We start from the raw sequence: 27,890 nt of genomic DNA on the forward strand, positions 1-27,890 counted from the left end.
AATTCTTGTTTTCTTTTAAATAACTGTTTATTAGCTGTGTTTGTGTGAGAGGCGGCTGGGTGTGTAAGGTAGGGAGGAGACGAACTGGTTTCCTTGGTTTTCTCTGGAATGGCGAACTGTGTGTGTGCTTGTTTCTGTGTATGGGCTATGATTTTCTGCCTGAGTAAAGTTGAATGAGGCACAACATGAGGGAAAACAATGATGGCAAAACAGATATGTACACACACAAGGGAGGACGAGAGAGAGCGAGGGAGTAGAGAAAGTAATATTAGAAGGAAATATTTATAAAAAGGTGGAAAGATCAAAAAGAGAGTGAATTAGATGAGATTCGTTGTAATATGCGAACATAAAACAGGCTGCAGTTTATGGGACATGAACATGAACACGTGACATCAACTGCAGGCCTGCCCACCACGCACACACACACACACACACACATGCTGACTGTGCCAAATCCCTAAATAATCATCCCAACAGGAAATGACTTCCCACTAAGGGAGGAAGTGTGAGCAAGTGTCCAGATCACTCTCTCTCTCTCTCTCTCTCTCTCTCTCTCTCACTCACACACACACACACACACACACACACACACACACACACACACACACACACACACACACACAGTGTGGGCATGACTTATAGCTAATCTTACTGAGTTATTTCGGGTTCTTATCTCTAACTGTGTGTGTTGTTATATTTTCATAATATTAATTGGCAAAAGAAAAAAAAGTAGTGGGTGCAATCTTTAAATCTAGATGTTCCCAGTTTGACACAGGTATATACAACCAAGCACCTAGCTATGCATTCTACATTTAGGAACATGTGTGAAAGAATGGGTCATTCTAATGAGCTCACTGAATTTACAACAGGCAATTTAAAAGGAAGCCACCTTGAAGCAATCAGTGTGAAATCAGTGTGAAATTCCTTCCCACCTAAATATTCTGTGATTATTGTATGTGGTGTTACTGCAAAGTGGAAGCATATATGAGCCACAGCAACTCGGCCACAAAGTGGTAAACCACTTAAGGTTACAGAGTGGATTGACCAAGTGCAGAAACGTCACCAGCGCTCTGCTGAATCTGCAACCTCAGAGCTCCAAATCTCCTCTGGCATTAACATCAGCACAAAAACTGTGCGCCAGGAGCTTCGTGGCTTTCCATGACCAAGCAGCTTCTCTAGGTGTAATGCGTAGGTAGCTCAGTGTTTCTGTCCATACAGATTTTAAACCCCTGGACTTTGGTAGTGGTAGAAATATTGCATTCGGTGGTACAGGAATGCATCAAAGGCTTTAACTTAATTTGTGACATTAGGAAGAAACTGTCCATCCACCGAGATCCAGATATGAGAAGACATTTCTAATATAACTTTTGATCACAGTGCATCAGTGTTCATCAAACACATTGCGGCTGATTATTAGGTTAGTGCATTAAAAGCAGGACTGTGGTTTTAGCACATACACCGCTGTTATCGCCCCACACTATATTGTCTGGAGCAGCACTCAAAAGTCAGAAGCAGCACAAGTGTCACCATTTCACTAAGTTGTTGTTTGCCCAGAAACTCTGAGTTCAGTGCTTCGCACAGACTCAGTCCACTGCTGATCGCACAACTAAATGTGAGTGCCAATACCAGCTGTGTAATGGAGGACAATTAGGGTGGCCACATTGATTATGATCCCAATCTGTTTAAGTGATTATCATCATTCTCTCTTCATGATTGGTCTCATTGATTAGTCAAGTCTGGCATTGTTTCCATCTATTGACTCTTCAGGCTTGCCAGACAGTGCATTCAGCCATGCCTGTTGGCACTCACACACACACACACACACACACACACAATGCACTAGACACTAAAAAGTGTAAACTATACTTAAAAGGCTGTTAAAGCAACCACACATTTAAAAAAATAATCTAAATGTATTATGTGTGCTGCAGAGTGAAAAACTATTTTTATGCCAGAATTTTCTATTTTTCTTCTTCTTCTGCTCTCAGTCCGGGTGTTGCATTAGAGTTGCGTACATTTTCCCTCGTTGTTTGCGATTTCTCATCCTCTGTCATGAGCAGAATTTGGGGGCTGGGGAGGGGAAGGAGCGCTACGCCTTTATAGTTTTGAATAATTACAGTTATCAGACTTTTATACACACAGACACACAACAAAGCCCTCAGAGACGGTGTTTTCGCAGAGTGCACAATTCTGAGGTGCCGTTATAAAGAGAGTTTTATGCATAATTAATCAATTCTGGGTACACACACACTCATACAGAGAATTCTCGAGCCCACACATACCCAGCAGAGTTGAACTCAAACGGGCAAATTGTTCAAAAAGGCTGCTGCGTTTTAAAAGCTGCTGCATGCAGATAACGATGCTGAAGCGCATTAGCACATCTGGTGTTTTGTTTCCCTGTGTCTGAAAAGTTAATTTCATCATTTTAATATATGTAGTACTGGAAAGGCATATTATATGTCGAAAAGTATGCGACACCCATGGGTCATGGTACCTATCTCCTTCCATCCCATTCAGTTAGGAGAGCATAAGTGAGTGAGCCACTGAAGCTGGCCGATAAGACTTGGCTTGTAGTCGGTGCAGCAGTTCAGGAAACTGACAGATGGTCTTACGGCCTGTTAAGTTTTTCCACACCAAACTCAGGTTTCCGTGGCCAGGCAACCATTGCAGGCTCCAGGGAAGTTATTGGGTGAGAAATGGCAAATTATAATTTCTCCACTTCAGTTTTTGCACAGATTGTAGGCGGTTTTGTTACTATTGGACTGACCAAGGTTAGCTGTTTCCAGTTTCCAATCTGAATTATTTATTTAACTCAAGTGTCCTTCTTTCCCTCCGTATACAGTTAGTGTATATGTCCAATTTGCCGCTTGTGCATCATGAGCCTGAGCCGGAGGCTGACCGACAGCTGGATAATGCTATTTTGGATGATACGAGCAGCCAAAGGGAGACAGGCAGGCTAATAGCTGTTGATATTTAGATACTTATAATAGATGATGAATCCCCTGTTGCTCTTTAGGCTATTTATACCATGTTAGAGAGGCAGTCAAATGGACTTGGGCAGCATTTGACAATGCACAGATAAAAGACATGTTCTCACACATAGAAGGAGAACACCCTCACTAAAATAGCCTCTTCGGCCATGCCGGATACTCACTGTAAATAAAGAAAAAGTTGAGAAAACTCATAACTTGTAAGCAACTTGGTTGATTGGCTGTTTCAGTTTTCTCAACTTTTGCTTTTGTTTGCGCTACGATTTAGTTCTGGTAATTACAATTTTCTTGTTCAACTAATTACAATATTTCTGTGAGGTTAATAAAACTTTTGTTTTGGCACAGTCCTTTTTCACCAGACTCCCTTCCTGACACAAATCTCCCATTTACCCAGGATTGGCAGCAGCAGTGGGATTACACTAGCTTGTGATCCCCACGGCACAATGTTGGGGTTTGTGTTTCCTCCTGTCTGCAAACTGGAGATCTTTTGTGTGTTAGGCAAACACGCTAACTCCTACGCTATTGTAATTTTGCACATTTTTCACATTAACCCCTCAGGGATATCTGGTATGTTTTTGTTGCTATCCTATAACACTATAATAAAAATGAAGAGGACACACAAGGTCATCTAAAACATTATGTGTTTCTATAATGTAAGCGTAAAAACATTTGTCTAACAAGCAAAAGGTTTCTTGTTCTACTTCGTGACTTCCAGGTACGATCACAAGCTAGTGTAGTATCACTTAAGTCCAGATAATTGGGAGGATTACATGTGGTGTAAAAATCATCAAACAAAAGTTGAACAGTGTATCTTAGTTTCTGTCTTTAAAACTGAAAAAATCAAAGAAAAATACTCATAAATGTAACATGGAAGATAGTTTGTCAGCGATGAGTAACCAAACACACTACAATACACAGCCATACATAAATACACACAAATGCAATGTTGTCCTTAGTAAGATGAGAACTCTTGGTAGATCCTCACAGCATTTTAAAAGCGTGGCTGTCATTGTGCAAACGCTTGTCCAACCCATTGTAGACAAACTCACTTTGACCTGCTGAATGGATCTCATTTACAAACACACTCATACACATGTGCCTCTGAAGGATGACTTGGCGCCCCGTGTAGTGCGGCTGCCGATTGTGTCGACTATTCTGGTTTTGGATAAAATGTCCTCTCCTCCTTCTTCTTGTCGAGGCCGCGGCTGTTGTAGCATTTGCTGTTGGCATTTAGTGTTTGACCCCATAGGACTAGCTGGCACAGAAAAAAGAGGGGAGCAGCGTGAGAATTTGAGATATCCGAAGGGTGTCTGTGGGAGGAAAGGAGGAAAAATGTCGGAACAAAAGACTGGGTCAAAGAGGGAAAACAAAAAAGTGTGAAAGGAGATGACATAAAGATAGATCGAGAAAGGGAGAAGACAAACAGAGCCAAAAGTGCTAGCCTGACTGGCCGAGTGGGTGACTGAAAGCTGGAAGCAGATCTGAACTCTTGTTAGCCGACAGCTGCAGAGTGGCAGAGAGCTTCAGTGGAATAAGCAGCTGCTGATAGAAAGAAAAACAGCAACAAGAACACCGACAGACAGCACGCCGCACTTCAAGGCCGCATAACGGGACGACAGACCGGGGAGGAAGTGATTTATGAGCTGGGTGAATTCTTTTAATGAGGTCTGAAGTGATGTACATATGAAGAGAATTTATTGAAGGATTTCATTACCTTTATTATTCATTGCTTGCCTTTGTTTACACCTCCAACTGCACTCTTGTAAAACACCACCATGCCCCTCTTCACACTGTGGCACGTGCTAATGTTACGATGGACAGTGTTGATCCATCTTTAAATAGTCATAGATTGTGAGTGCTCTCAAAATTCACTCATATATGTTGATGCACAAATATTAAACAAGTTTTTTTTTCTTTAACTTTAACCTACATTAGAAAATGTATCTCATTAGATAAAGTTGGAGTTTCATAGATTACATAGATTACGTTGATCCATTAAGTAAAATAAAGGAAGTTTCTCCTATTTTAAAAGCAAAGGTTTAAGTTATAAGCAACTATTTCCTCCCAGTACAACACAGTTAGGAGATTAGCTCCTCTGCCTTAATGTGCTGTATCTCCAATCACACTTCCACACTTCCACTTGCTATTTTCATTGCATAAAGTGCACTAACTGTGAAAAGTATAGCTACATGAAGTGCATCCAGATGTGTGTGCACATAATTCCCAAACAGTTAAGTGTTTGTGAATTATACACTTCTCACCCTGTGTGGTTTCTGTGCAGAAGGGGGGTTAGCATCAATCAGTTTTTAAGCTAGTAGGAGGAAGCCATGCTTTTAGCTAGCATTCTGTCACTGCTAGACACGCGTTGGTGACGATGGCAGAATTACATCAGGGATTAAATCTACTGTAAGAGTGTTGAAGGACTGTTTGGTGTTCATGTTTATATTTTGAATGAAGATGAATTGCTCAGACGCTCGACAAGTTGTCATGTTGTGAAACTAAAGTAGCTAGCTAGCATCACAGCTACAGTCGAATGCTGCAGTGGTCATTACTAGTAAACACAGTTTACTGTCTTAGATTTAAAACATCATTACTCTGTCAAAATTCACCCACCACACTACCAAGTAGGTATATTGTATATAGTCTACCACATGGAAGAGTATTAATTGAAGTATCTGAACTGAGACACAGTACTGGTTAGGTAGCTTAATTTATCCACTTGATTAATTTAATCATTCTTTTGTATCGAAATGCATAATCTTCTGTTTTATGCAACTGTAACTTTAGTGTTAGACTTACAGCTGTAAGATGGATGGGCTTAGATCACAGTGATCTAAATGAAAGGCCATATGCATGTGTCCTCTCGCTGCTACAAGGACAGTTCATCTGTAAAAGATCATAAGGACAGTGTGTGATAATCTGTGGAGGGATATTGCCCAGAAGGAAAATACGATCCAAGCATTATATAAACGCTGAGATCCACTGAGCATTTATGTAATGTGCCCTCCAAGCAGAGTAGAAAGTAATATCATAACAACTACAGGTCTGTGGAGTCTGCAAGGGATTAGAATTTACCCATCCACCCACCCATCCATCCATTTTCTTAATCACATATCCAGTTAAGAGTTGAAGCAAGCCATGATAAATACTTTATTTATGACCCATTTAAAAGAATCACTATTGCCATCCCCACTTACACATGTTGGTCACTTTTAGGCAGGTAGATTTGTGAAGGTGGCAACACAGCTCGGGTGTTTTTGTGCTATTTGCTCCTCTCACTATGTGGTTCTAACAGTCTCTCACATTCTGTCGTTTTGCTAAAATTATAACTTGTGGGAGATGATGTTTTAGATTACCAGCAGTTACCTCCTCTTTTTATGTGCATTATTGATTCACTCTTCACGCAAAAGCCTTCCTATGCAGACGAATGTAAACATCAGTGATTGTTTAAAGGCAAAGCACCCTGGAGACTCCCCAGACTGCGTTTGTGGGCGATGTAGTAAAGCACCACCTACTTCATATGGCCAGTAAAGCATGCCCTCTCCCCTGTTACTGTTGCATTATGCTGTTTAGATATAAGCAGCCGTTTCGGAGCTGTGTCCCCTGTGAGATCATCTGCAAATGGTCTGTGGTTTTGTTGTGGTATTTTTCTGGGGCTATTTTCAGACCAAGCTGGCCTTTATTCAGACTGAAAACAGCAGTAGCCTTTTAACATTGTTATGCTGTAATAACAGCAGCGCTAAAGAGTGAACAGACACACACGCACATGCCTCTACTCGCATCAGCTCCAGTATTTCCAAGCAGCCACTTTGTTTGGTCATTTCCTGTGATCTCTCACCTCCTTTGCAAACACCTGTTTCCTACTTCCTGTTATTGCAGGCCTGCACAGGAAGTGTGCCGTGAATGCGAGGAAAACATGGAAGGCCCCTGGCTCACTTTGAGTCAGATGATAGAGGTGGAGTGTAAGACTCGCAGCTTAGTTGGCAAGAAAGGAATAAGTCAGCTTCAGCCAAACGATGAGTCAAACACACCAACAGTTAGGAAAAGTTCTGTGTTGTTGCTGCTGATCAGTGAATGAATGCACCCGGGATTTTGGCATTATAGGATCGGCTGATCATTTCATCACAAAAAGCTGACCTCTGTTGGCTACCATGAATGACAAAAGCATTGTGATCATAAAGTGGTGTAAACAGACTCCTGCTCCACAAGATCACATTCTTATTTTATCAATTAACTTTTTATAAGATTCATTTTTAGCCCTTAAGGTTTTGCCTGAATCTATTGTTAATTCCTCTGGTAACAAACCAAATGGTTTCCTTTTTGTGTACTTCTACAGGAATTGTTTAGCTCAACTCGACCAGTTGGTGGAACCCAACCCAGTATTTTGTACCTTGGAGGACGTGATTTACCTCATCAGCCTTTTCCTCATGGTTATCAGTAACTGCCCCACCCCTGAAAATAATTTGTGCAAGCTGCTGTTACTGTTTATAGGTGCATTTCAAAGTTAAGCAGCCTGTAGTGGCTGTGTGAATAAGTGCATATAAATATGTGCTGCTTCCATTACATTTAGATGTGTTTAACATTGTAAAAGGTTCTATTTTTAACCAAACTATGACTTTGTGCTTAAACAAAGACAAAAAGAGAAAACAAAGAGAAGCAAATTCAAGATTTATGGTTAAAAGTTGCTCGTGTTAAACAGACTTTTTCATCGGTTACTTCAGATGTCAGGAACAAACCACTTGGCGAGGTGAGTTGGTTCCTAGGTTTCATTTCAGAGATGTTTAAATCCAGGCTCCCAAAACCCTCCACTGCAGTAAGATCGGGATCGATGTAGGTGTTCCAGATAAGAGGCAGTCGATGTATTCATGTAGGCTGTTAATATATAAAAAATATCTGTCATTGCTTTAGTTTAGGGCTAAATTCAGTCAAAATTCAAGGTGCAGATGTTTTACGCAGGATTTTACACTCTGCGATTTGCTTTCTTACATAACATTTTATCCATTTTTTTTCTCCCGTCAGTCCTGTAATCTGCAACGTCTGCCTCGCTGCCGAGTCAGCGCGATTACAGGCGCACTCTCTATTTTTCTGTCTCGCTTATCTGCTCCAAAGACAGATGATTGTCTGCGTTTTATTATCTCAGCCCGAAATTCACATTGTACTTCAGGGTGTAGACCACGCACACACGCAGAGAATTATCAAGTTAGGGTGTGATCTCATTCATTCCTCAGACATATGTGTGTGAATTGATTAAAAAAAGAAAGATGAAGCTTTTTAATAGGTGTGATGTGCTTGCAAAGGAAATATCTCACACATGGAGAAAAGAAGAGAAGGAGGCTTCGTAATGAGTTTGATCTCCCCGTCTCATGTTTTGCCATCTGATTGGTCCGCACACAAACAGACTTATGGTTTCTCCCCATTTAAAACAATGTTTTTCATTTTCTACATTATCTGTAAGTAGTTGCAGTTAATCCTTCGTCTTCATCTCCAGTGTAGCAAGCTAACGGCGTCTCTGAGTGTATATGCTTCTGAGTTAATATTCCCCCAGCCAAGAAGCGGTTCATATAACAGCAGACTGAAGCTGGTGTGGAGGAAGAAAAAACCTATCTCTGGGTATGGTCTTGTAATGCTTCTGAGGGGGATTTAATGAATATTTGCAAACTTACCATTCCTCATGTCTAATGATTCCTGAATGCATAACACCATCTTATTCAGATTCTGTTCAGTTAGGTTTAGCTCACTTTCTGTTCAGCGATAGATGACTGCTGCCAAATCTTTATTATGATCAGGTTGGTGTTTTTATTGTTCATCTGTGATCAAGACGCATGCAAAATGTAAACAAGAGGCTTTAATTCTCCAACATGAACTTTAGAAATATCATACTCTTGGAAAAATACCACAGGTGGAGAGCATATTGCAAACTCATGTGCTAGAATTAAATAAAACATTTTGAAATATATGAAAAACTGCACATCAGTAATTCTGCATTATACCTGTTTTGAAGGACAGGATGACAGCCAGGAATAATCCTCCTGCTGCTCAGACACTCCCTTTAAATCCCCTGAAATAAGTCAAAAGCTCCCTTGTCATGACACCCACCCGAAAAGCTTAAAAACAAATTAAAAAGACCACATCTGTACATTTTGTATCTACGTTTTTTAACGCGTTGCATTTAAATGTAAGCAAATGGAAATATTTTCAATTTGGTGACCTAACATGCAGGGGGTTTAGGCGAATAAAGAAAAAATGATGCTTAAAACTAACCCCCAAAAACGCTTAATGTCCTTGAAGCAGCTTTATTTTTCTAAAAGCAAGAAAATGTAATGTAATTTTACGTTGCGCACATATTCCCTCTGCGCTTGCACTTGTGACGGCAGTTTCTCGGGAGAGAAACCCTCATCATGGAGCAAGAACAAGACCTGAGGTCTTTGAAAGTTAGATGATGTGGTATACGAGCTATAAATTCATGTGCGTGGGTATGTATAGGAGTCTGTTCTGTATATGCGTCCAAGTTAACATCATGTTCTCTTGCTGTTGGTCATTGTAGCCCAGCTCTTCTGTCATTCTGGTATTTTTAACCTCTAAGGGGGTTTCTGTGCTTCTGGGCGAGCCAGAGAATGAAAGAAGAAAGCCGGTGAGAGCGGTGGAAAAAGAGGGATGACACAGGGAGAGAGAGGTGACTAAGCCTGTGGATCAGTAGGAGGCAGATTAAACTAAAGTCCCCTGCTTAAGACTTCAAAGTTCAAACTGCAGCAGCCTCAACAGTTGTTCGCCGTCCGCTCACATTGCATGTTTGTGCGCGTGCGCTCATGGGAGATCGCCGAGAACATGCGTGTTTTGCTTTGTTTGTGTGTGCTTGCCTGTCCTTGTTTTTCTCACATGGATATGGATGAAACTGTGAATCGGTGCATGATGATGTGTGTGAGCAGCCGTGTGTGTGTGTGTGTTCATGTTAGCATCCACTGATGACACTGACAAATGGCCTTGTGACCTGGATGGATTGCAACACAACGTTTGTAACACAATGTCATCATTACATCATGACAATCCTAAATTTTAATAAGGAACAGCGTGCTAAAATCAGGTAGAGGTTGTGTTGCATTCATAAATGCCATTTGGATATTTTCAGTCAGAAGTAAACAGAAAGGATAAATGCAAGTGAATTCTTGCAGGGATTTGGATAAATGTACATGTGAAAAGCAGGCGTGCTATTAGATGTTTCTTAATCCTCAGTTGATTTTTTTGTTCCCCGAGTTGTGTTGGTGCTCAAGTAAAAGTCTCAAATAAACAATACAACCCTGATTTTTCTAAATAAACGTGCACAGACTTTGTTTTCGGCTAATCAGAATGGGAACAGGAGCCTCTTACACCTCAGGAGATTCCAGAGAAACCATTTTGCAGATTTGGTGTTTCATGAAATTTGAACACACACAGGAGGGAATGACTCGAGAAAGGCAGCTGGCCGTAAAAGCTGCGTGTTAATATGTCTGCACATCAAGGTCAAGCCCTAACAAGCTACTGCAACGTGCAGTGTCTGTGAGCGTACATGTGTCTGCGCTAGTCGTTAAGGTTGCTCGTGAAATGAAGCATCGCTCTCTTGGATCGTTACGCTTCGGTGATCCCGGCACCCCTGTTAGCTTATCACTTTGACTTGTCTATGCGAGACAAAAAACAAATACGTACACACATTTGTTGATACACAAAGTGAAGTGACACGTTTTGATTGATGAAGCAGAGCAAAGCGTTTGTCTCCTTCAGCCTGCCTGCTTAAACACAAGGACGTGGAGACAAGTGGACCATATCGCAGCAAGCAAGAACATCTTTTTAGGGCGTTTAATTATAGTCTGTCAACGTTTCATTAATCTTCTACATTTTAACAAATTTATTAAAGCACCTAGTAGCTACAAAGGTTCCTTCTGGATCACAGTAATATAATATGTTTTATGACAGATCTTAGTAATTATTTGTCCATATATTAAATGGCAAATGTTTGCGAGCTCTTCATTCAGTGTCATTCACCGCTGATGTTTTCTGCAGCACCATCAGCAGATACAAAATACTGAAGGATTCAGTTTAGTGTTTTCTTCTATGTCTTCTACTTTATAATTTATTTTTAATTGTACAGTTATTTGGTTATTTGTACATTAGGTTGGAGACTTATTTCCTGTAACAGATATCCATTGAACATCCAGTGAGTAATGTATAAGGTTTATTGGAGTTTATTGCTTAAAAGCATGAACTGGTGGAAGGAGATTAATGAGAGCAATTAATGTCTATGACTTGTCGAGTTAGGATTTGACCCAGTGTGACAAACTAATCAGTTCCAGAAAAATACCCAAACATCTCTCGTGTTGTTGTTTTGAACTGTGGTAATTGAACTTTTTATTTGAGAGTCCCAACAGTCAGACCCTGAACACGCTCCAAGTTGTTCCTGAATCCAATCATCCCAATATCGATTTGGACTTATCTGTTAAGCTGGCATCCCTGCTGAAGTCAACACTTCACATCCCTGCTCCTTCAAACTATTTGCATGAGTGTATTCACGAGCAGGAGATTGGTTTTGACCTTTGACCTCAGCCTAGCAGCTGCAGCCGTAGGGCGTTCTTGTCAGCAGCTGGATAGAAGCCAGACCTTCCTCTGCTCTGTGGAAGAAAGTTTCTCCCAGCAGATATAAAACTCTTCAAAGAGAAGGGGAAAAAAATCAAATGAAAACAGGAGACACCTGAGATCAGAAAACGTAGAAAAAACTGAAACCTTAACAAAAAGCTTTAAACCTGAGCAGCTAACGGGGGGAAATAATGAAAGAGTTGTCACTGTAGGAGAGATTGCCTGCGTGCTGCCAACTGTCACATAATCTTCTTTGTGGCAGCTCTGCAGAAAGGTGCTGGGAGCATGGGATTGTGGGTAGGTAGGAGCTGCCTGGCTGAGTCGGTCATTGGAGCGAGTCAAAGCAACAGCGTCAGCTAAATAAAAGCAGGATGAAGTTGATGATTTCATATTAAAACTGTGTGTGTTTGTGTGTGTGTGGGAGTGGGAGTGAGTTGTGTTTGACCTTGCAAGAAGAGCTTTGCTTTACTGAACACAGAAAATTGAAAGAAATGAACAGTGGAAAATTACAACAGTACAGCACAGCATAAGGAAAGACGCAAAGAGTACACAGCTACACAGCTTTAAGGGACTGACAGATGTTTTAACGTTTATGAAACCTTAAAAAGGAAAAAGCATCAACAATATGGAAAGAAATAAATGCGAGAAAAGAAAGTGAAGCAAGCGGAGGAGGAGTGGAGACAAATCTAGAACCTCATTAGCAGAGAATCAGTCGGCTATAAAGATGGTAGATGTGATCGGTAGCACCAGGAGGGATGCAGACATCACTGTACACCACTGTTTATCCTCCCACTTCTACACCGACACTCTGTGGATGTGTGTGTGAATGTTACAGTGCAGAGTGCAGAGGATGAAAGGGCTCATGAGTAAAATCTTTTCAGCTCCTTCCTCTCTGCAGTTCTCCTGCTGGTTGTCGCTTCATTATTTTATCCCTCATCTTTACTTTCACCCCCACCCGGTTCATCTGCTCACTGCAAAGCAACCATCCGGAGAACGTTGCCCCTGAACAGAATTTTGGATGTACGGTTAGACCGCTGTATGAAATCTAAGGCAGTGCCAAATAGTGGTATCTTATTTTATTTTTTCAAATTTTTCACAAATCTGGCAGCTTAGAGGATATCTGTACAAATGTTTACATCCAAAATTTGACTGTTACTTAACTTATTAGCAGTAGATATTAGCATAATCATCTGTTCAGATTAGAATGAGTGTTTGCAGAGTTTTGACAGTATTTTACACCATGAAGATTTTTCCTGCATCGTGTTAAGAAAGGATCAGATCACGAGTGCGTTTGCTAATCTCACCCTAACCAGAGGCTGCAGAATCATCTCTAACAGCCGTCTTACTGAAAAAGACATTACCCACGGCCTGCCACACCACACCAAAGGAGGATGGCGTAGCCAAGGCGCAGCGCCAGGGTGCTTCTTTGATTTACAACAGTAGCATTTCTGTGTAATGACAGTGAACTGAGTCAGTGTGGAAAAACTTAGGCATATTGTTAAAATTGTGCTTGTTTTTCTCAAGATTTTGCAGGCTGTGAATCATCAGTTTCGTAAATGGGTGATTCCTTAAACTTTCTTCTTTCATGCTCAGAATGTACTTGCAATAGCTTATTATGTTATGGTTTGCATTTTGTCGAGCTCCCTTTTATATCAAATTGGGCCGGATGTGGTTAATGAACTAAAATGAGTTTGACATCCCTGGATTAGACTAAAGGAACATTTTAAATCAAGGTTACCATAAACAGTTTGACCAAACGGCAGCCAAGTAAATACTGTTAAACATAATGTCTAAACGCATGTGAAAAGATTGCCCAAGGGCTCATTTAAGAGACATTTAGAAAGGCCTTGATAGTCAATTACAATCAGTTATTGGTAAACAAAAACAAAACAAAAAAAGATTCAAATTCATGTTCAAGATTTGTGAGGTCTTCATGAGTTGTGCACAGTATCCCTGCATGTTTAGTCTTTCTAATGATTTTCAAACTTTCATCATTTCCCATCACACACGCATCTGGACTGAATTATGACACATTATAATTTCAAAACACTTTCAGTCATTAAAAAATAACAAATACTGAAAATTGCACACATTTGTGTGACCTCTGAGAGTTTGTAGATTATCTGTTGTGACATAACCAAAGCACTTAACTTCTCTCCAAATGAATGAGGTGCGTGAGTTATTAAATGTAGAACAGTTGGGTGCGCTGTACTACAGATCAGGTTGATTATTTTATATCACGGGCTGCTGTGGCTCAGGTGGTAGAGCAGGTTTTCTACTAAATGTGGCAGTTCTGTCCCCAGACGCGCCACATGTTGAAGTGTCCACAGGGAAGACGCTGACGCTCCAAATGGCAGGCCAGCACCTTATATTGCAGCTCAGTCACCAGTGATGTGGGTGTGAGTGGGTGGATGATGCAACAACAACATAAAGCACATAAAACGCTATGTTAGCACAGCACATTTATTGTGACTTCACTGTAATATTATTCAAATCAATAAAGGAAAATATTTCATGAATGATTTCACCCCCATTCTCTTTCAGTGCTTTATAGTATTAAAACTATATTGTGTTAGGAAGGAATCCTTAAAATCGCTCTGCCTCAGCAGTGTTCACACTTTGTTAGCATTTTGCTCTTCTCCTGAATCTACACAGGACGGCAGATTGTAGCGAAGCCTCCGTTAGCAGCAGGACGCTAAGAGACATGTTGAAGGAGCATCGCTGTGTTGTGCCTCGCCGTAACAGCTTGCTAATCAATAGAAACTAGCTACAAATTTCCATTCTGTCTGAGAGGAATGACGAACCGACAAAAGAAAAAAAAAAACCTGTTAATCCCAAAGAAACATCTCACAAACAAACACGGTCAGGCAAAAGATAATTTGCTAATATTCAAGTTGAAGCAGTGAGAAGCAAAAATGTGGCGCCGTCTGCAGGTTTGAATTTGCTCTTGTTATCCGCTCCCTCCTTCATGCTTCTCACTAATTTTCTATTTCTATGTAAATTCATCTCCCGCCTGACAGAAAGCTGCAGTGCAGAGCACACGGGATTCGGCGTGGCAGCAAGCCTCTGTAATCGAGGCTGCCTCCACACAATGTTGCACGGCTTAAAACTGCAGCAAATGGGGGCTGGGGGTTAAAGGAGAAGTGTCAGACAGGGAAAATAATGAAATGGCCTTTACATTCTTCTTTACCTTGTCTTCCTGCTCTTTTTTCCCCATCGTGCTCTACATGGAAAGCCAGAAAACAAAAAAATTGTGGCTCTGCTCATGTTTTATCTCAGATTGTTGAATCAATAATCCCCTTCCACCATCTCTTTCTCCTATTTTACTCCCCTGTCTTCATCAATGCCAACTCAGTGATGTTTTCCGCTCGCTGTCCTCCCATTTCTCCGACCTAACGTCTCTCTTTCTGCACTTAATAAGCATTTTTCTCACTCAGACAGACCACAGATAGCAGTCCAGGCAGGGCATTCATTTATTTGCTAGGTGGCTGATGTGCAGCAGAAGTCCACAACATCTGCTGCAGGTTGTTTGTTTCTATTTCTGTTGTCTTGTGTGCACAAAAAGAGAAAAGGATCACATATTGCAACAAGTTGCAGCAGAGGGCTTTTTCCATTATTGCTGTTGAATGCTGGCACGAGTCTCACACTTTCCTCTGGTCTGTTCTCAGTCAGCAAAGTGACGCTTTTATTGTGCACGGAGGTCAGCGCTGCGGCAGAGTGGGATGCGTCACTCACTGCCTGCGTCAGTGGAGCAGCAGTGAACCCTTCATATACGCAGTTCATTCAGACTTTAGCTCCCTGCAGACATCAGATCTGTTTGTGGCAGACAGCCCTCGTGTAAACCTTTTCATACAAAAGGGTTATTGTAGATTATCCACCAGTAAACTGAGGGCAAAAACAAATTGATAATTTTATCTTTTTGAGGGTTAATGTCATTTTGCACTTACCACCGATATGAACAACCAACAGTGTATATAAAGCAGAACAAGTAAGCTTGTTTTACAAAATGAACATGAATCACTTCAATCACCTGTCCCTGAAAAGTGGAAACGGCAAACTTTATAGCTAACTGCATAATGTCCTTGCCATAAACAGAATTTAACCTTAGAGCAAACCCAGAGAAATCACAGAGGGCAAATTCAGTGAAATGTGTTCACTTTTAGTCTGACTACTTGGCAAGCTTCTCTGTAACACCATAAGAGAGTTATTTTAGGTTTACAAGACTAAATCTCTATGTCCAACTTAAAAGGTCATACCTGTAATATCAAGAGAGCGGCATAAAAAAGCTAGAAAAAAAAACTATGCAGCGAATCAGCAGATAGAAACTTAAAAAAAAGAATGTGTTGCTTTTGTCTCAAAATAACATTTAAAAACAGATTTCTCCCAGCAAGCTAGACTCCTATTACAGCTGTTCAACTCTATAAGGCATTAACGGCTTCATTAGTGGCTCAGTCTGCACTGTCCACATGTTCAGCGTCTCTGGCTCCTCCCAGCAGAGCACTTGAACAAGTTCCATTCCAAATCAGATACAATTAGCTACATGTTTACGAAGATAAAGAATAGGTGTTAGAATTGCCACCAGTTCTAACTTTCAGCCACATAGTTAAATGTTTTTTGTGGAAGGGGTGGAGCAATTGCCACGACTGCGCCTCCCGTAAATTTCACATTAACACCTACGACTATTTTAATCTGTTCATTCAGCAAAACATGAAGAAGAGGGAAGATGCAATTCCAGCAGATCAACAGATCTCAATGATGGCCCATATCAGCTGGTGGCTTCAGCTGATATTTTGCTTCCAGTTTGCAACTCTCACATGCAAGGCGGCTATTAAATTACTTTAGTTAGCCTACAGTTATTGCACCCTGCATGCTGCTTTGAAACCCACTTCAGTGTGGTGTCTGTCATCACTAACTCCTGCTCCAGCCTGTGAGTAAGGGGTTTGCTGCTGCTTTTTCCTCCTCTGGCTCTCTTTTTATGATTGTGGACACACAGGGAGGTCCCAGAGCAAAGCCGTAATGCCAGATATGAAGTACTGCAGATGAAAATAATCAATCATCTTTTGGCTATAGTGGTCCTGGCTGAAATGGTCTCCAGCTGTTAAGAAATGCACTGTGAATCAATTCTCTTTTAACTGTGAAAGGCTAAATGAAGTGCGTTAAGTTCATTCATCGACTGGCGAGCATTATTGTTCTGTTCATTTCTGTATGCATATAAGTTAAATATGCTGCGCCGTGTTTGGGTGTGAGGAGAGTGTGTACATATGTGTGTCTCACTCCCTTTCACTACCCTTTGAATGCTGGAGCTGTGTTTCCATGGCAACGCTGACCCCTGGGAGTCAATGTTATTTTTTTTCCACACAAGTAGCCTCTTTGCAATCCCTCTCTCTCTCTCCCTCTCTCTCATCCATCCATCCTTCCCTCCCACTCTTCATCTTCTGTTCTCTCACCAACTCGCATTGCGTCTCTCTCTTCTTTTGCTATTGTGTACCAAAGTAATAAAGAAAAAAAACACTCTTTACTCATTATCTGCTCCTGCACAGTCCATTTTATTCAGTGGCTGTGTCAGCTCTTTCTCCTTTCAGGACATCTTTACACTGTTGACACACATTCACGCACAAACACAGCGCATCAGAAACTCTCCTTCTTCCTCTCTGTATTCAGACATCGTTCAGTCTCAGTTCATCTCTTCTTTGGATCTCTTTGTCTCCCGTCCTTTATAAGGACACCTCTAAAGACAGCTCCCACTGTTTTGCATCTCGCAAACAGGAGCCTTCATCGTCCGTTGTATAATGTCGTCTTCATTTTATAATTCCACTGAATTCAAGATGGGATGTTATCATGCATGTGTAATCGTAACTTCACAGGTGAGACATCGCCTCGTTTCCCTCTCTGCTGAACATGAACAGTGTAAAACATCAGGGACATCTCTCTGTAACACTGATAAACACATTTGTGTAGAAAGACTGACTTTATACTTCTCTTTGGGATTGTAGTGGAATTAATTGCCTGATCAATAAAGAAACAAATCTATCACTTATATTTCTGCTGGGTAAATGTACTTTAAAACGTCGATAACTAAGTAATAACCTATCTCTTTTTTTGCCCAACCTCCCACCAGGCCAAGCTGATCGTCCCCAACAGTACAGCAGGATTGATCATTGGTAAAGGCGGAGCTACAGTCAAGGCAGTGATGGAACAGTCTGGGGCGTGGGTCCAGCTATCCCAGAAGCCAGAAGGTATCAACCTGCAGGAGCGTGTGGTCACCATCAGCGGCGAGCCCGAACAGAACCGGAAAGCAGTGGAGATCATTGTCCAGAAGATCCAGGAGGACCCGCAGAGCTCCTCGTGCCTCAACATCTCCTACTCCAACATCACAGGGCCAGTCGCCAACTCCAACCCCACCGGCTCACCGTACGCCAACTCAACCGAGGTCATGCCAGCTGCCGCAGCCGCTGCCGCGGCTACGGCTTCTTCTCTGCTCGGCCAGGCAGGCCTGGCTGGGGTTGGAGCCTTCCCAACCACTATGTCCAGCCTATCAGGCAACGACTTGCTCGCCATCACTTCTGCCCTCAACACTCTGGCCAGCTATGGTTACAACACCAACTCTCTGGGCCTGGGGCTCAACCCTGCTGCTGCTTCAGGGGTTCTAGCCGCAGTAGCAGCTAATGCAAATCCAGCAGCAGCTGCTGCAGCTAATTTGTTAGCATCCTATGCCAGCGATGCATCCACCAGCGCTGCTCACCCTGCAGCCAGTCTTGGAGGCTTCTCTCTGGGATCCCTAGCTGCTGCTACAGGGGCCACCAATGGTTACTTAAGCGCTGCTTCACCACTTGTGGCATCATCTCTACTGGCCACAGAGAAGCTAGCAGAAGGAGCAAAGGAAGTGGTTGAGATCGCTGTGCCAGAAAACCTAGTGGGAGCCATTCTGGGGAAAGGAGGGAAGACGCTAGTGGAGTACCAGGAGCTGACCGGCGCCAGGATCCAGATCTCCAAGAAGGGCGAGTTCATTCCTGGAACTCGGAACAGGAAGGTGACCATCACAGGTTCCCAGGCCGCCACACAGGCTGCACAGTACCTGATCAGCCAGCGAATCACCTACGAGCAGGGGGTACGCGCCACCAACCCACAGAAGGTGGGCTAAACCTGACAGCCGATGAGAAACGAGGAGGAAAAGAGGAAAAAAAAAGAGTGGGGGCTTGGGGGAGGAGTATAAAAAAAAGTGAGAATGGAAAAAGGAGAGGAGAGCAAGAATGTCGGAAGGAATCGTTCGCACCGTTTTCTTCTGCGTGTTTTCAGTATTCTCTATTAAAAAAAATTTTTTTGACGCAAAGCAAAAATGTGCTGAGAAGACGAGGAGGGAGAGGAGCGAGTTATTACGCTGAAAAACCAAGAAAAAAATGTGCAAAATGTAAATAAGGTTTTATTACTTAACGTCTTGACCTTTTGGGATTTTTTATTGTTTTGTTTATTGTTTTATTGTTTTGTTTCGTTTAGTAAATTAAGCTGTCTGTTTGTTTGTGTATTGTGTGGACAGAGCTGAATGCCATGTAGACAGGCCGACTGCCTGAGAGGCTACAGGAAGTGGGGGGATGGAGGGAAGGGCATGGGTGCGGCAAGGCGGAGGGTTGGGGTTTTGCAGGGTTCAGCCCTCCACCGCCCCCGAACCCAATACGGAAACAACCCTTAGCCCTCCTTCCCCCTGCAGGCCACACCCATCACCCTCCAGTAGGGTTTTTGTTTTTTCTTCTAGGAGATTTACCCCAAACCCCTCGCCCCACCTCCCTTGAATGCCCCTCTCACTTTTTGCTCCCCTGACCTGCCCCTCTCCCTTTTACAAGGGTTTTATAACAAACAAGACTGCAAACCTCAGCCTGGTGTGCGAGAGAAGAAATGCCCTTGACTCCTCCCCCACCGCCGACACCTTCTATTACTTCACCCGCATATGATCGTACCTCCCTCCTCGTCCCCTCGTCTGGGAGATGAAGGGTGAGGTGAAATTGGGCAGAGGTGCGGGGAAAGAGAATCAACCGGGCACTTTTTTTTCTTTTGCACACCTTCCCATACCTGTGATGTATCCCACAAGCAGTGCAGCGCTGCAGGGGTGTTACAGCATGTGACGCCCACCCCCACGTGTGGCTCTAACGTCTCAGATAGAAAGGCGAAGCGCATGCCGATGACCTCACATAGTGAAAAACCCATAAACGACAAGAGCGATACAGCGCAGGCTGCGGCAAACACACAGGATCTATGGCATTTTTTGCAGTCTGCTGTGATAATTCTATTAACTATATTGTCGATATAGGAATCATTACCTTCGTCATTATTTATTAATGAGTTCACCCATATAAGGCTCAGTTGTGTTTTTTTTTTTTTAATCTGTGAATTCAGGTTGACATGAATGTAAATGAGACTATTTTTGATTTGATTCTTTTGTTTTAATTTAAGTGGATTGAAGATGAATAGTAATGTCACATAGTGTAATATATGTCTTATTTAAGTCCAGTAAGAAAGCCACCCCAGGCATTAGGATCATTACAGTGAAGGATCACCTTATATATCCAGTCAAAGAAAAGAACAGGGAACACACACAGACACGCACACGTTTTCACACTGAAACAGAACATTATGATGCCATATTTGGTGCTAGAAAAGGGAAATCACCATATCTATGATGCAGACTGCAGTAAGACTTCTAGATTAGCAAGAAAAGCTCTAAACCTCTCGTACCACAGGCTGCAGTGCAGCTGAATTAACCTACCTGGTTATCATGCTTAGCTCCTAGCTCATGCTGCAAAAGATCACTGCTGTTTATATGCCCTGTTGCAGTTTGCCTGCATTGTAAAGTTGTAACTAAAATGAATAATCCAGTTGAACTGAAACTAATTCTCGGATAAACTGCTGCTCGGCCTGTGGACACCCGAACCCTTCGGATTAACCCAAACCACAGACTAGATAGAGTGAGAGCAATTAAGACTAACAAGATACTACTGAGAAATGCAAACATTTAGTCGGAGGTAACACTGAAACGTGACAAAGGAACGTCGTTTATCTGGGGTCCACTGCTGAATCTGCAAGCCTCGCTAGTAGATTTGCTTTTTTACGGCAGCGTGCATATCAGTAATGGAGATAAATAGGCTCACTGACCTTTGCTCTTATCACGCATCCGTCCAACTGCCAATGAGATGAAGGGCAGATGAGAGATTTTTAACATATGTCCTGGGAGCTGAGCTCATTTCTGCCTCTGGCAAGCTGTAGGTCTCCCTCGGAAACGGATTTACTGCCCACTGTAGACCCAGGAGGCTGCTGAAGATGCTGTTGTTTCTTCTGTTGTTGAGTTTTTTTTGTTTGTGTCGTGTTATTTTTGTCTGTTTTTTTTAACAATCGGAGTACACTGAATTTTTTTTGTCTTAATGCACTGTGAAGCGAGGGAGAGTTTCTCTCGACCTATGAGGTCAGGGATGTGTGCTATAGATGGCATCGTTGACTGGATGGTTTTTTGTATGGCAGGGAAAAAAACACACATATATGAAATATATGTAGAATGCATATGAAGAACTTCACCGGAAATGCACATCATATCTGAATATTGACGGAGGTGAAAGAGACTAGGTCGATGAAGAGGATCAATCAATTGAGGTCAATTAGATCCTACTTACCTGTTATCTTGGAAAAGTGTTTCGTAATTAGGGGGCAGGATGTTGGGGAGTGTTAGGTGTCCAGTAGTAGATTAAAGAGACTGGAACAAATTCTAAATTCAATATCCTATCGCAGCTGTGTCTTTCTCACGTACTGCACATCCAACAGGCAAGTCCCTGGACAGAGATTTAATTCTAACAGTAGCTGAAGTATGACGGAATGTAAAAGGCCAAAAATGAGGAGGGGGTGCATTTGATTTATTGACCTAAAAGCCTGGTGAGGGGAGGGAACACCTCTAAGACTAAACAAACAGACCTTTTGATTCTTTTGAAACCAATCCGACCCAAAATCCTCCACTGTGCTTTTGAATGTGTCACTCTCTGTTGGAGCGCCAGTGAGGGTTTATCTCCACAGCTTGGTAAGGAGGCTTCTTTACTCCCATCTAACACCATCCACACTCTCCTCACCCTCCCACCCGTCCTCAGTTTTCCAGTGCACTCCCATCCTGACACCCCCTCTCCTCCTACCACATCGCTCCATGGGTGACTATGTCTGGTGTTACGATCAATGCATGTCTGCTGCTTGCCCCGACAAATGCCACAGATTGAGCCTCTTCTCTCTTTGCCTCCTCGGGCAGCTGAGGCTCGGGCCACCAAATGCGACACTATCAGAAAATAACCACGCCCGAAGAGGAAGTCATAGCTGGCAGGGCACAGTGCATAAACACTCTTATTTGTAGTTTGTACTTCATAACAGTGACGAGATACATTACTAGCTTGGAAAACATTGCACAAACACACACATATTTCGAGGGAATAATTTCTCTTTGATAGGGTTTGACTGGATTTTATTGCAAAACCTCATAAAAGATCACAGGAAGCCAGTGTGCTTTTGCTCTGCTATGGAAATATACTGTGCTGAATGCATTCAGTAGGCTGATTTCCATTTCATTTAGAGTAAGATTTGCCTTTTTTCTGCAGGTAGACTCATTTATGGACTTAATATCTATTGAGCAATTTTGGAAAATAATTTTAGGTTTGTTGGTCAGACAAAACAAGCAATTTGTCACATGTAGTTGTTTAGCGGAAACAATAATTACTCAGGTAATTTAAAGATTTTGAATGCTAATTAATTGAAAGTCATGTGGCCGTGTTTCCTCCCCCTGCTTTGGAAAGCGTGCATGCAGCACAGTATGTTTACAGTGGCAAAACTGCACTGAAATTTCTTATATAGGTGCCATTTGATTTAATACTTTAATTCTTTTTTATCTTATTAATTAAACCTTAGGATGACTGTCTTTTACACAGCAGCTAATCTCTTTAGTTATCATAACGTTAGGGGATTGAGATAAAATGTGACAAGTACTAGAAGCAATACATGTTGTGTCGTCCCGTCCCTTATCCTCTGTGTGCCGTAGGAGCTTTTGGATTTACCCGTAGATGTTGGATAGGTTTACACGAGTAATTTTTTTTTTCAATTTGTGGAAGATGCTGCTATTTAATAATAATAACAAGAAAAAAAATACAAGGTAAAAACATATCGAAATCTGTCCTTTAGCTGGAGAGGCTAGTTGCAAGCAGTGTAATACACGCTCTGTTATAAGCTGACAATAAGTTAATAAGAGCATAATTTTAACCTGAACAAGTAAAACCTGTGCCAAAACAGAACTGTAAATGTGTTGATTTAAATCACATTAGGTAAGAGGAGACATACTTTTATATTAAGAAAATGTGAAAAGTGCCAAATGAACCATATTTATAAATCAATACATAGGGGGTCAGTTTTTGAGAACTAGGTACACTAACAGACAAAGCGCTTCAGTATAGCAGTTTGTTCAATCCCTCTTCACTCCTGCCACAAGACGAGGGACCGCCATGTTAGCCAAGTGTTAGCCTGTCCTCTGGGAACTACTCTTCCCAGGATGCAACAGCACTATGACTCTGGGGCTAGAGTATCAATATAGTGATAGGTTAGCATAATAATGCTAAAAAAAAAAATGTGACTAGATAGCATTCTTAAACACAGCCTTTTATAGTTACGATGAAGATGTATTTTGTGGAAATAGATGTTATCTTTTTTGCACGTCTATATTGCATGATATCAAAGTGAAGCGTGGACAAAAAAAAAAATCAAAGAAACAAAAAAAAAGAAAAACCATTTAGGAAGTGTGTGTTGTTCATTTTTCGGAGACAAATCTTTGCATGCCGATAAGGGTAGAGCATTTTGGTATTGTTTTACACGCGTTCAGATGTTCGTTGTTTTTCGATGCAGTCGTGTCAAGTCCCGGTCCACCTGCTGCAGGTGAAGACGATGTTTGATTTCGATGTCACGACCGAGTGAGTATTTTGTCGCTAAGCTGTCTAACCTTCCTCAGAGGGATACGAACAAAACTCTCGAACAAACCTAAGACTATTTTGCTACTTGTTGAGCGAGCTTGGACTAAACGCTTCTCAGTTCCTACTTAACTTTCGAACAATTTTTTGAAGAAAAAAAAAATCTGGATTTATTTTCAAATAATAGACTGAGATTGTCCATGAATGTACTCACCTCTCCATAAGTTTGCATATCACTCTTCTGACCACTGGCGTGCAGTAGAGGCTTACATGTGTTTTAGTGTGTCTCTGTAATCTAACCTTACTAACCCCTCGACGCACTCTGTCAGGCTCTCAGTATTAATATGTTGTCTGTCCTTTGAGCCCCCACGCTCTGAGCTCTGGCTTGTCTTGTCATTGAATTGCACCTTATTGACCTCAAATATGACATGGAGCATCTCTGGTCCCGCCCCTCGTGGTCACAAGTGACTCGTAAAGAGAGACAGTGTGTGAGAAAGAGGTGAAAGATCCCCTCCCTTACTTTTAAATCCAAAATAACGCACAGACACACTATGCTGTGTGCTGCACCGCCTGCCTCCCTTGGGTGACTCGCTGCAGAATTTGGGACAGATTGTGTTTTCACTCCCTTAACATGCAATCCAAGGCTCTGATCTCGGGGAGAGAGAGAAAAAACAGCACTGAACATTGCCAGTGTGGGTTTTGAATCCTGATCCCCCTCCTCCCCTCTCTCTCTGTCTCTCTCTGTCCTAAGTTTCCCAGTTCAGTTTAATTAGATGCTATTGGCTTCGGTGTCAAATTTTTTTGTTTTTTTGCCAAAGTCTCTCTCCGGATTTGCAGTGCGGTCATGCTTCGTATACTGACAGATGTTGTCATGGGAAGTGGCCCGCTGTTCACAAAACTAACTGAGATGGGGAAACGATCGGGATTTCCATTATTGCTCCTCAGTGACACGTTTGCACTAAACCTTCTGCTGTTACAGTGCACGGCACGCCGAGCTGAGGTGGGGGTCAGTGTGCGAGACTACTGTAGATGGTAGCCTTACTGTAGGTGTTCATTCAGCATTGTATTTAGATGTGCATGCTCCTCTCTCTCTCCCGCCCTCTGAGTTTGTCTGCTTTAGGCCCGCTCCGTGGTGTCTGTGTTGCGGCGTAGCTGGCTAGCCATGTTTTATTCATGTCTTATTTTTGTTGGCTTTTGTTTTTACTGTAACGTGTAGAGGAATGCAAACTCAATTCTGACCTGCTCGCCAGGTGACCTCATTGCTTCTCAGTGGGTGTGTGGCTCTCCGACATAGTCCCCAGCTCTTGTTCTCTGCCCCCCGCCTACCCTCCACCGCCACGCCTACCTCCACAAACCCACTCTCACCCACACCCACCACCTTTTCAAAACAACATCTAAGACATCTTTTGGGACCCCGCTCCCCACCCCCTTTTCCACCCTTCTTCCTCCCCCAACTCGGGCCCCATCGAAGCACCAGCAACGGTAGACTGCATTTGTCATATCACTGTTTTTCTGTTCCTTCTCTCGTTTCTCTGTTTATTTTTTTCCTGGTTTTGATTTGTACTGTATGCTCTAACCCAAACCAGTTTTAACAAAATGCCATTTTCTGTATGTAGCCTGTTTACCCTACTCCACCCCCCACCCCCCCTACACACACACACACACACACACACACACACACACACACACACACACACACACACACACACAAACACAATATCCTCCATGCCCTCTTTTTTTGCACTTTCACTGCCCACTCCTCCTCCTCGCCCAAACATACACACACTTTCCTCCTCCGCCTCCCACGAGTCTCTTCTCTCGAGTGCCAAAATAGAACAGAGAGGGAAAAAAAGCAAAACAAAAAAAAAGACAACAACAACAACTACTACTACCATTCCAAGCGTTTCTTTGAGTTGTTCTTGTGTGTCGGACATCCATCCTGGAAGCACCCATGAAGCCAGCATGCTCCGCCCTCATAACATGATGTCGCTCATGACGCCTCAACTGAACAGCACCTTGCCCCCCACCACCACCACCTCCTCCTCCTCCTCCTCCTCCTCCTCACCACCCCCACAGAGCTAAACCCGACAAGGATTAACCCTTCTGCAGGTTGGCTACCTACCTACTGTCCTGCCTCTCAACCTACCTTAAAAAAAAAGCCCTACCGCTCATGCCAGCTGCTTTCCTAATTCTGTCATTTCTTCAGCCTGTGGGACTTCATTGATTGTGTGCCATAGTGTTGGGGGCACCTTTCACTCTCCTCACCTCCCCCTTCTTTCTATACCCCCACCCCACCTTTCTCTCTCTCTCTCTCTATAACCCCTCTCGCTCTCGCTCCATTTGATTTTTCTCGATGGGAAAGATTAAAAAAAACCCTCCATTTTCTAATGATGATTTTTTTTGTTGTTGTTTAACATCCAAACCACGCACGCCGACACATGCACCGCCCCCAGTGCAGTGGTGTGGGGAGTGTTTACGCACCGTCAGCTGCGCAGCCATCCTCTGTCTTCTTGAACTTTTTGAACTTTCACCCCCTCATGAACTTTATTGACCTTCTTCCTCCTCCTCCTACCCCCCTTCTGTGTTCATCCAACTGTTTGGACGATAACTCTCCATTCCATCCCCAAAACCTCTCTGAGACTGTGCAATGCTAGCTGATATGATTGGATTTTTTTGTTTGTTTGTTTGTTGCTCACCATTGGGGACAGTTCTCGGAGCTATAAGTCAAAAAAGAACAAAAAAAAACATATGAAAGGAAGAAAAAAATATTTTAAAAAATGCAGACAAACAAAAAAAGGATAAAACACTAAACAATTGTTTCTCCACAATTTCATTTTTTTTCTCTCTCATTGTAAATATTTTTGTCAGATTTTTTGCCGAGGTGTAAAGAGAGAAGTGTTGAGCAGAAAGGGGCGGGCAGCATAAAGAGAAACTAGTGGACGCGGTAGACGATCGTAACACTTTTCATCCTCTGTATCCGATACTTAGGTCTGCCTGTATAATCGGCTATGCTAGTTCTACTGTGTTAACCTGTGCTGTTGTTATTAGTGTTGATTTACCTACTGTATTCGCTGTTTAGCGTTCATGTCGGCTAGCCAACTTTTTAGATAAGTGTGCTCATCAAATAATAATACTAATCTTGAGAAATAGTCCGAGCCATTCTCAACGTAGGCTTGCTTTTGTACATTTGTTGATGTTTCTTAACAGTGAGTTGTAGTGGCACTAGTATCTTTTTAATCATCAAGCCATAGTGATTGAAAACGCTTGGTCATGTTAGAGACATATCATCGTGGAAGACGGCTCGACTCAGCTCCTCCAAGTCGGAGAAAGAAAAACAAAAACAGGGAGGCGGAGGCGGAAAATTGAAAAACAAAAGAAGAAGAAATTAAGCTTCTCCCGGGCTACAAAATGAGGAAGATGAGCTGCTAACTTTTGTGCAATACAGTCCTAGTTTACATAACATAGAAGGATAGTTTAGAGATGATTAACCTCTGCAGGTGCCGCTCAACCACTCCGCTGCCTGCAGAACCAAACTTGTATCATATCTCCATATTTCGCCTCCACATCAAAGACATGTTGAAACTATTAAAGTGACTGTGTGAGATTAGACTCCACCATTTCATTGCATTGCTCTGAGCTCCACTCTTGATTTATGCTGCCTGCCCCATTGCCTTGAGAACACCACATGAGCTATTTATTTCTCAGACTATTATTATACTATTAATAAATAACAACACAACGAGAAAAAGGGAACGACTGGAAAAAGGTGAATTAATATTATAATTGTTTTGTTTTTATTTTTAGTATTTAGTGGTTGCTTTTAACAACATTCATTAACTGACTTAAAGATTACTGAATATTTAATGTAATTGTAGCATTGTGTTTGTAAAGAGAAAAAAACCTAGTGAGTTGTGTTTCTTGACTTGTGGATTACCAGTGAAGTGGGCAATCTAGTGCTAATATATATGAGGTCTTTTTTTAAGGATTCTTATTTTGCGACAGCAACAGCAGTCATTATAAATGTTCATTTTAGCATCACCTGTCTTCCGTTGTCTTATTCTTCACCTTCCACCACACTCTGCATCATCACAGTAACACATCGCAAGTCTGAGGGTGGGGACCGAATGTGTGTTTGGGCGAATCGAGGTGCGCGCGCGAGGGTGTGTGTGAGCAGCGTGTGTCGTGAATGTGTGTTAGTTAACGAACCTGTGTTTATTTGTGTGTCTATGCAAAATATGGTGCACATGTGCTTGTATCTTGCGTGTCTGTCTGCTCACACGTGCGAATCTGCGTGCGTCTGCGTGGATGTGTGTGTGTGTGCGATTGT

At 42.3% G+C, this 27,890-nt stretch overlaps 1 protein-coding gene across 3 annotated transcripts in view; it reads left to right on the forward strand.

The window, feature by feature from the left end:
• nova2 (NOVA alternative splicing regulator 2) overlaps positions 1-27,601 on the forward strand; it is an 86,927-nt gene extending 59,326 nt beyond the window's left edge. For all 3 annotated transcript variants that reach the window (XM_085380181.1, XM_085380180.1, XM_085380182.1), the window contains one exon: positions 17,713-27,601. In XM_085380181.1, coding sequence (XP_085236307.1) covers positions 17,713-18,735 — 1,023 coding nt within the window. In that variant the 3' untranslated portion in view covers positions 18,736-27,601. The remainder of the gene's footprint in view (positions 1-17,712) is intronic.
• Positions 27,602-27,890: the final 289 nt, after the last annotated feature.

This window comes from Rhamphochromis longiceps, linkage group LG14 (assembly GCF_057381845.1).
Source record: "Rhamphochromis longiceps isolate RC_006_pf linkage group LG14, R_longiceps_female_GT1.1, whole genome shotgun sequence".
Classification (NCBI taxonomy): domain Eukaryota; kingdom Metazoa; phylum Chordata; class Actinopteri; order Cichliformes; family Cichlidae; genus Rhamphochromis; species Rhamphochromis longiceps.